We start from the raw sequence: 10,499 nt of genomic DNA, 5'->3' as shown, positions 1-10,499 counted from the left end.
GAAGCAGAACAGACTCACAAACTATAGTTATGATGGAGCACATCTGAAACAAAGAAATTTTCCAGTGTTCCTTTTAAAATTGCTTATAAACTGTAACTGTTATTGTATCATGCTGTATTCATTCTTGCACTAGTGCAGGTATGATATTTTGTTTCTTAGAAAACAAGTTTAAACCTTATAAAACCTTCTAATTTTTGCAGAAGGTTTAATCTGATTTGCATGGAAATATAGAATGTTTAAAATGTCAAATTTAGGGCTAAAATGAAAAATACTTTTTGAAATCAAAGTAACTTTACAGTGCTGTATAATTTTATGGTTTTATAGGAAGCCTAGTGGATTTTCATTCAGTATTTTTAATATAATTTGCCTCTTTTATTGCTAATTATCTCTGTATGATAGTAAAACCCTTCCCCTTTTTCTGATCAGTTTTAATTCTGTGCTGGCATTGGAACTCTCAGTTCATTTCAGTTACTGCTGTCTAGGAGTATAACAAAAGATTAACTGTAATGCAAATGTCTGCTCATTCTTCTGCAGCACAAGCTTGAAAGGAGGATGCTGAAGTCTTGTCAGTGCATGCTTGGCATCATGTAGATAATAACAGCACTACAGGACGGATCAAAGGTAATGTAAAGCTGCTTGTACCCCATCTTTGATCTCTCCTGTGGGGTCAAAATCAGGGCTCTTGATGCCAGCAGCCCCAGAACATAACGCAGTAAAGATGAAGATGAATTAGGAACAATAGAAACACTCAATTTAAAAGCATGATACCGTAGAAAGGATTTAAAAAAAAGACATAAATTATGTCAGATTTATTAATCACAACTGGTTAAAATCTGTCTTTAGCTCGGTCAAAAGCAATATTGTAAGTTTACTTGGCTTCTGGCAATCCCACAGTGTTTATTTCAGCAGAAATGGTGGCTTTTTGTCTTCTTTCATTGTATCAATGTCTTCTAATTCAAAAATAAGGACTGCAACTTCTTGTACATAAAGTTTAGTCAATTTACTTTTAGATTTAGAACATATATAGGCAACAAAAGAGTGCAAACCTCACATCTAATTAAAACATTGTGTGTGCTGCATTGATGCATATTTATGTAAATCATTCATTAAACAGGCCCTAAAGTCATTAAAAACATGACTAAAATATGAATGCGCACAGGTAACAAAGAAAGAGGCGCTCGGCGCACTTGGCATCACACCAAGCTTGTGCCTCAGGGGTGCGAGGGGAATATACTAAACCCAAAATGAGGGCTCTGCATAAATATAATGAGATCTTTAAGACACACCACACTTTCTTTGTCTCCTTTTACATCTATCTTTAAGACTAATATGCATGTTTTGGGAAGAGGAAAAGTTAAGGATATCCATGGCACAATGTGGACGAGTTGCAGAAGGTGTCAGGTATTTATTTTTTGCCCTTTCTTGAAAGCCAAATAACACCAGGAAGTGTAAAGGAATAATGCAAATCATTCAAGAATGTGTGAGGAGGTTCATGAATAAATATTACTAATTAGGTCTTCTACGTCTTCTGTGTTCTCTGGTGGATGTTGGGTTTACCTGGTAATAGAGTGGAAGTAGAGTAACATCTGGAAGAGATCGTGACTTGTTACAGATGAGTTCCATCCCTGGTGGTTTCCATAGAACTCAACGATTGCTCTGCCTGTTCTGTCTTTGCAGCCTGGAGGGGTAACAGAAAGCAGAGACTGAGGAACATCTAGCCTAATTTTTGGTAACAGAAGTTTTCAGGAACTGAAACGACTTTATGCTTTTCCTAACTCAGTTTATGGACACATTTATAAGTTATTCAAATCACCTGTGAGACATGCCAGTCCTTGATAGAGGGGGTGGGCACTTGGATCTGGGGATTCCAGGGGGAGGTGGTCAGGTCGAGGGCGAGCAGGCCCACGCTGGATGATCGTCGGAATCTCTACAGTCGGAGGGCGAAGGCTGTGAGACAGATTCTCCATTTGTTGGCCAGATGAACTACCTCTTTGCTCACTTCCTGTAGAAATATTCATTTCATTTTGATGGAATGAAAACAGTAAAATCTGGCACACAATGTCTAATTATGTAATATACAATTCTATACCTGGGTTGATGATTTTCTTCCTGGTTATTTTGGGGGAAACCAGTCCAAAAGCTGTGCTGTTTTTACATTTCACCACATGGAGCTGGGGAATCTCTGCACAGGAGTTGGGGTTTTCCTTTCTCCGTACTGTTTGGCCCTCAACAATTACCAGCTCACACTTTGCAGAGGTGTCCACCACCGCTGTGGAGAGCGATGAACTTCTTCCGTCTGTAGAGCTGGTCTGTAGTCCATCATGAGGTTCGTACATTTTTGGAATTTCACTGAAACTAAAGGTTGAGGAACTGTTGTGAGGAACATCTGAGTGTTTAGAGACGCTCTTGTGCGATAATGTAGTGTCTGTGACTGCTTCTACAGCTGTTCCGTTGAGGTTGTGCAAGCTGCCATGAGGTTTGCTGGACTGTTCGATATCCTCAATTGTCTTATTAGATGGTGGCTCCAGATGATGCATATTTGTTGCCTTACAGGAAGCTTTGCTTGTATCTCCAACCTTCCAGAGTGGAATTGTGTTTTTTTCTCCAGACTCTCTACAAACTCCTTCAATAGCAGACGGTTGACGGGGTTGTCTTTTAGGATCACACCGTGTTCTTTGACCATCATAACGTGGATACCCTGTTTCAGTCCCCGCTGGTTTCGGTTTTCTATCGTTAGGTACAGATGCATCACCATCCTCCTCCACAACTGTTAGCTTACTCTCCTTTTTATCTTTTCCGAAGGTGACAGGGTTTTGTAAAGCAGCCTGGTACGAGTCCCTGTACCTGCACCGCAGCTCTTGAGCTCTGGAAACTTTTGCGCCCTGTCGCCTTTTCATGCATGGAGTACAGGGTTTCTCTGCGAAGCGAACGGTGCGGATGCACTGGGGGGGCTCACAGGACTCTCCCTGAGAATGTGCTTGTGAGGGGGTGTGTGTTGATGGTGGTCCTCCATTTCCACACTGATGATTACTGTGTGATTTAGCAGTTAGCTGCAAACGAGTTTGTGACTCTTCCTGAAGAGGAAATTGATTGGGCGCCTCACTTCGCATAAATGAGTGTGTTCGATTTTCTGCTTCAGTTTGTGTGTGTGGTTGATTTTCCACATTTGATTGCTCCTTAGTGAGTGAATGGTCGTTACCAAAAAGCATGCTGGCTTGCAATGCATCAATGTATTCCCCTTCTGCAACAGCATGGGCTGCTGGGTAATTTCTGCTCATATCTTGTGCTTTTGTGTAAGTCTTCAGTGTGCTTTCAGAAACACCTTTATTTTTATCTTTGCAAGCAGATGTGTTTTGACTCAAAGAGGAATTGGAATTCATCCCAGTAATGCGACTATCCCAGGTATTAGGGGAAACCCAGCCGATTGGTTTACACACTGTTTCACTTTCTTTAACCCTGAGCTGTTGGGACGGAGACGCCGTGCTAGTGTCCACCAGGCAGAGCGACACGGCTATGCCATGTTTTGCTGGACATATTCTAGTTTCTACAGAGAAGGCAGATGGATGTGAGGATGATGCTAAAGCTGAATTCTGAATATTTCGGGAGCTCTGTCTTAATGACAATGGTTTTTCAGCTGATAGAGGAAAGGTTTTGTGAGGTGAGCTCTTCTCTGGAAAGTCAGGAGGAGATAAAGGAGGAGGAAGTGGAGATGGTAAAGGAGGACATGTTGGAGGAGCAGAGGCCATGCTACTCACAGCACTCCTCGACAGGTCCGCAAACTCAGGTACGGCCACCTGTTCCCATGGCAACCTCACCAAACCTTCCTCACTGGCGAGCAAGCATTGGCTAAGTGGTGTTCCGCAGCGGCCGTGGTTGATCTCGTGTAAAAAGTCAGGAGTGAATATAGAAAGGTAAGAGGTCTCAGAGACTGGGGTCTCCTCAACTACATGAACTCCTTCCTCCTCCAAGAGGTTGCAGACCAAAATGCGGGCTGACTGGTCACAGAATGGCGCCACCTGGAGATAAAAGTCGCCAGGTTGAAGAAGCAGGGGGTCAATGGGGGCAAGATGAATGACAACTTGGTGGCGTAAGCACAGTGGCCAGCCTTCACACAGGAAGAGTGCATCAGAGTACTGAGCCTGCAGAGGAAAAGTGACATATGACAATGCTTTAGTAGAATTAAAGATTTTAATTCAGTTTTTTTTGTTCAAATAAAAAATCAATTTAACAGCTTAAACTTTCTCACTAATGCAGAATGCCTCTGCTGAGCACAAGTTTAGGACTTACACAAGCTCCCTGCTGCACTGTGTTTAAAATGTGCTTAGCCGGGATCAGAAAGTCCAGGAAACAACGCAGTGCATCTCCCTGATATCGACTCTCAATGGTGTGGAAGAGCTGGTTTAGCAGAGTGGGGGCAGTGGCCTCATAGGGGGGGTACAGCACATGGAGAAGCTTCTGGATGGAACTCTCCACAGAATCAAGGCTCTGAAAACAGAAACATGACAATATGACAATAACTATATGGATCTAAATATATAATTAAAAACTATGTATTTAGTTTAAAACTAAATTTAAAGTTAAAAACTAAATATTTAGTTTAAAATTAAATATTTAGTTTTTAACTAAATATTTCGATTGAAGCTAAATATTTAATTTTTAACTAAATATTTAGGTTTTATTTAGCTAAATATTTTGGTTTGATTTAAATATTTAGTTTAAAACTAAATATTTAGATCCAAGCTAAATAAACTCTTATGCCCTGCTTTCAAAAGTGAAATACATTTACATTGTAAATAAAGAACATAATAAAACAAGTAAAATGTGATTATTGTAAATAATGGTACAAATTATTTTAAAAAATGGTTTGATTGTCACAAAATATAAATTAATTGTATTGTTCCTAATGGTGAAGTGGGATCTTGTGGTTCTTGCTGGGTTTTGGTCAGTAAGAAACATTAAAACATTAAAAGTTGCAGACCCCTGAGCTGCGATATAACTTCAGAAAGCTAAACACTGTCACTATCTTTACATGCAGCCAGAAAGCAACCACCCTGACAGCCAATATCCATGTAAACACCTTGTGCTCTTGACTACCTAGACTTCTGGTTTATAGTTTCACACTGCCTTTGACTTGAAGTTATGGCCCCCACACCACTTTTAGACGCCGCTTTATTTAGCTCAGCAAAAGCCACCGCAGCAAACCTTCAGACGGTTCATGTATAGAGATGCCTGGCATAACCTCGGAGGGAGAAATATGACTTCAGGAAAACGAACGCGTGAAAGTCAACCCTCGTTTTAACCATTAAGCGTATATAAAAATGGACAGCCTGAGTGGTTGGTTCACATCGCGTCTGTCTAAAACCAGTTTGTCAGCTCAGCGGTCATCACCATTATTGAAGACATCACAAAATAGAGAGTGGACAAACAAACCTGCACTGTTAAAGAATTCATCCGCCACATGCCAATCAAAATATCACACTCCTGTTTGTGCTTCATATTGATGTCAAATACAAAATAAAGCAATATTGTCATGCATGCTAAATATAATCATACTATATTATAGAACCAGACTAAGTTGGTGGTGAAATTATGCTATTTTTCATTGTAATAAATAGCTGTTTGATATTTCTATAAGACACCTAGTGGATATCTAGTGAACTGACTTGGCTGCAGCTGCATTACTTTCTTCAGGAATGCAAGTGGAAATCTCTTCTGTTTGTTTGAACAATTTTTATTTTTTCCTGTATATTTTTAGTGCAAACTGTCAACACATACAATATGAGATACACCATTGAAAGAATTTACTCATAAATACAATTTTCCCCCTATAATTAGTTTTGGTATCCAAAAACGTAAACATGTTTGATCATCTTACTCATTTATAAAATATGTACCCTGAAAAAAACTGGAAAAATGTCACCATTAATGTTTGGTCTACAATTTATTTATTTTTTTGTTTATACATATCGTCCTTTTTGACATTTCATTTATTCTTTGGAAAACAGTCCCACATACTGAACCCCAGGGCCTTTATTACAGGCGATGCAGCACAAAAAGATGGATGTAATGTTACAAAGTTGAAGAAAATATCATATTTTTAGTACCACTTTTTAGAATACCACCAAATGAACATGTCTCTCCAGGTTTGAATAAAGTTCTTTCTCCACCATGCAGCATCTTTCCTCTGCAGAAGGTGTGTGCTGCAAAGAAGCGTCTCTGAACATCGCATCTGTCTCAGCTGGTTGTTTCTCTCTCTGCCACTGTCTGTTCTGATTCTTTCCTGCATGTCACCCTCTCTAGAATGTCATCTCACAGTATCATCTGAAAATGCTTGAGTGCCTGCAAGCCCACAGGCCAGGGGCTGAAAACGCAGCACTATGACTCAGGGCTTTTCGGTCAGTCCGGCCACTTCCCATTGGGCAAAACCCAGCAAGAAGGAGAGGATTGTGAAAACAGAGCTCAGGCGATGTGAGGACAGGATGTGCACGGCTTCAGGCGCCCCTGAGCCTCACAATGCGAGGTGACTAAATTTAGGTCTCCACTCATTAATTATAGAACAAAGGTTTTTCTGAAGACGATGAACACCTGCCCTTTTCCTTAGAGTGCCATCAGTGAAAGGATCACCTGTCATTTGCATTTGACCACAAAAAACAAAAACATAAAAGAAAACATAATAAAGCGGTTTACTTACACCAGTGATGAATACAAGGAAGACAAAGGACTGAAAATTACTTTGTCTAACTGTTTGTGTTTTTTTTTATTGTTATGCATGTTTCCAGTGTGCTGTGTGAGTGAGTCTGAACCAGTGTCTTTTCTCCAAACAGTGAACTTGTCCTGCAGACTCCCATAGCTCTATATGAAGATCCAGATCTTTCTCTCCCAGCCACTGAAATAAATGATGATCCTCACATGACTGTGGATAAGATGTCAAAGTGCTGTGGTTGAAGACAGTTTGAATATCTCTGTCCAGTATCATTATGAAGCAGAAATAGTCACTGAGCATTCCTAATGCCGAGCAAGTTCCTGCCTGAACACGTAAAGAAGTGATATAATATTTAAACGACAGCGTGGAAGGTGAACTGCAGTGACACACATCTATTGGTGATGAAGGATTGTATCAGAATTTTACTGCTTTTGTTTAATACTGTATTGTTGGGAGGGGCAGGAAATGTAGGAGGGGAGACTTTTTTAGTGTAGCTGTAAACTGTAAACTGAAGCATTAGTTTCATGGTCTCTATGCCACAAGAAAACCATTATGAATTTGTTTGGGTAAAACCAACTTGTATATGAGATACAGTTGCAGTGTTTAGGTTTTTTTTGGAGTAGGACTATATGATCCCTAAACTAGGTCATCAGATAAGAACCAGTTTAATTACATACAAAAATATTTATCTAGTGACCCAAATGTAAGCTTTTTTTGCCATCCAATATGGTCATGAATGAAAGCAGGACAAAAAAACTACAGAAACTGAAAAAAAATGTTCAATGACTTCCACTTCCTTTTTCTCCACTGCAGAGCATCTTGCCAGATTATTAGTCTGATGATGTGTCTTCTCAAATATTTTAGCTTCTGTGGAACTGTGTAAACAAGAGCCTGAGAAACATGGGAAACACAATAAGCAGAACTTCTTCAACTTGGCAAAACTTCAGAAACGTCTCTGCGCGCATTATACAGCCTTTAAATAACCATGAGAAAAATATATTTCCTGTGTTTATTTTTGCAAGTTTCCACATGCGCTGATACAACAAATTCCTCAGTGGGTCATGCAAACTATTTAAAAGGCTTTTCCTACTGTCACACGAGGAGGGAGCGTGGATTTATGTCCATTTTGAACAAACTTTCTTCCTGATTTATCACCACTGGCTCTGTTTAGGGGACGTGAGTTCCTAGCAGTTGGAATTTTGCACAACTGTAAGACAAAGTTTGATCTTAAGACAAAAAATGTGCAATTAATTAATTTTTTTGTTTTATATTTTCACAAGTAATTTTTCCTATTTACTTAAAAATGCATCATCTTAAATCTATCCATCTTTTAAAAGTATCAGTTAGTTGATATGGGTTGTAAAGGGAAGACAATCTTGCTTATCAGACTTGCTGGTTTAAACATTTGTTACTTTTTTAAAACAAAATTATGCAAGACACAACACTGAGGTTTTTTAAAGCATTAGATAAAAAGAAGGCCAATTAGATGGAAACCATGTGACAAGTGATAAACTTTATTAATCAAATGACCATGGTCGTTCATTTATTCAAGATATTCATCCTGTTTAGTGTTGCCAGATTTCTACCCATCTGTCATCTATCACAAAGTGGGGTATACTCGTAGACATACATTTGCCGCCACTGCTGGAGGTAACCATCAGGAGATGGGTACAGGATGGGCAAAAGGATAGATATGATTAGCAATAATACTCAGATAGGCTGTGGTTTTGTAACCCTGTGCTGGTTGGTACTAAAGGCCCAAAGTGTACTAAGAAAATATCTCCCATATCACCATACCACCACAACAGACCTGAACTGTTTATACAAGGCAGGATGGATCCATGCTTTCAATGTTGTTGAACCTGCTATCTGAATGTTACAGCAGAAATACAGACTCATCAAACCAGATAACGTTTTAACAATCTTCTATTGTCCAATTCTGGTGATTCTGTGTGAATTGTAGCCTTAGTTTCTTGTTCTTAGCTGACACGAGAGGCACCCGGTGTGATGTTCTGCTGTTGTGGTCCATCTGCCTCAAGGGTCTATGTGTTGTGCATTCAAAAATGCAATTCTGCATACCTTGATTATGTTTGTTTGTTTGTTCACCTTTCAGCTTATCCTGTCTGGGGTCACCACAGCAAATCAGCTTTCATTGATTTGCACAGGAGGTTTGTCAGTGTTTTACACCGGACGCCCTTTCTGACACAATTCTATATTTTTAAGACACAGGGAGACCCAGTTATGCAGCAGCATGAAGGGTCTTGCCTAAGTACCCAGACTGGATTAAGCTAATTGTGGTTATTGGAGTTAGTGTTGCTTGTTCTACCTTATAAAGTGGTCATGTCTGTATCCTCAGTACAGAGTTTGGTTTGGGGACGACAGGAGTCATCATAAGAGAACCTTCAGTGTGCACTTTGGCGGTTCTCAGTCAAACGTAAAGTGGCAGGAATGAGAATTAACACCTCCAAACTGGAGCCCATGGGTCTTACAAGTATGTTTTCCTCCTTGGGTAGGTGAAAACCTCCTGTATAAAGCGGAGGAGTTTAAGTATCTTGTTCACGAGAAAAGAAACGATGCAACGAGAGATTGACAGTCGGAGCAGCAGATGCAGTAAAACGGTCGCTGCATTGATCCATTGTAGTGATGAAGGAGCTGAGTCAAAAGACAAAGCTCTCGATTTAATGCTTAATCTATTTCCCACACTAACCTACTGTTGTGAGTTTTGGATAATGAGCAAAAGGATAAGCTGAAATTAGTTTTCTATAGCAGGATGCCTGGTTGCTATTAGAGATAGGGAACGGGAGCTCTGTCTGTCATCCAAGAGGAGGAGAGTTTCTGCTCCTTCTTTGATTTGTAGAAAATCAAAACTCTTAGGAACTCAAGAGAGGACAGATGAGTTGGCTCAATCATTTCTTCTGGAGGCCTCCCTAGGGAAATGTTCCAGCCTCGCCATAAAGTCAGACGTAGGTGTATAGTGATGGGTCATTTGTCTTTTTTGCTACCAATGGTCTTTTAGAACACTATTGATTTAAGGTCTCACTCCATGGAAAAATTGTGTATTGAGTGTTTTTAATATTGTCTTGTGGCTTTTTTCCCATGATGATATTCTCCTATAGAGAAAAGAGAGTATGTCTTTATTCAAATTGTAATTGATCAGGAGAAGAAATAAAAAAATGCTGTTTGAAAAATCTCAGGTTTGTGATGCAGAAACTGAAATGGGTGGATCAAAGTCTCCTTGCTCTGCTCCGTTCTGATGCATCAACTTGTAGACAAACAGATCCATGTACTTCCTTATTTTACTCGTCCAAGGTAGAATCTGGCTCAAACTTCCACGGTTGGATAGCTCTGATGTTGCTCGCCATATTTGTTGTACCACTAATGTTAGCTTGAGGTCATGATGGGCCGTCAAGTCTGTCTGAGGGTCGTTTTGCAATCAATCGGGGCTCCCCACGTCCTCCCCCTGAGGGAAAGGTGCATTCCCCGCAGCTGGGGCTGCCACAGGCCCGCTGTGGCCTTCGTCCCCCGAAGTGCAGACCTCGACAGACCTGGAAAACCCCATTTCCAGAATATCAAAATAAATGCAACAGTTTCTACATGGTCCTTAAGGCTGAACATGTGTGGGTGGGGCTGAAGTAGAAACAAGAGGCAAGAATTTGGGCCAACTGAAATGCATCAACAAAACTGAGCAGAACCGATCAAAACAAGCCAACCAAAGTGTCAGGGATGACAAGACCTTAAATACACAAACTGAAAATGACTGAGGAAGCTCTGATGTGTAATGTCAGCCACAACAACA

General features: G+C 40.2%; 1 protein-coding gene across 2 annotated transcripts in view; it reads right to left on the bottom strand.

Moving 5' to 3' along the window:
• LOC112158992 overlaps nucleotides 1-10,499 on the bottom strand; it is a 28,466-nt gene that overhangs the window by 13,964 nt on the left and 4,003 nt on the right. For both annotated transcript variants that reach the window (XM_024292735.2, XM_024292736.2), the window contains exons 2-5: nucleotides 4,288-4,485; nucleotides 2,090-4,139; nucleotides 1,814-2,002; nucleotides 1,558-1,678 (exon numbers count right to left, since the gene is read on the bottom strand). In XM_024292735.2, coding sequence (XP_024148503.1) covers nucleotides 1,558-1,678; nucleotides 1,814-2,002; nucleotides 2,090-4,139; nucleotides 4,288-4,485 — 2,558 coding nt within the window. The remainder of the gene's footprint in view (nucleotides 1-1,557; nucleotides 1,679-1,813; nucleotides 2,003-2,089; nucleotides 4,140-4,287; nucleotides 4,486-10,499) is intronic.

This window comes from Oryzias melastigma, linkage group LG7 (genome assembly GCF_002922805.2).
Source record: "Oryzias melastigma strain HK-1 linkage group LG7, ASM292280v2, whole genome shotgun sequence".
Lineage (NCBI taxonomy): Eukaryota > Metazoa > Chordata > Actinopteri > Beloniformes > Adrianichthyidae > Oryzias > Oryzias melastigma.
This window is presented reverse-complemented; position numbering and strand designations above follow the sequence as displayed.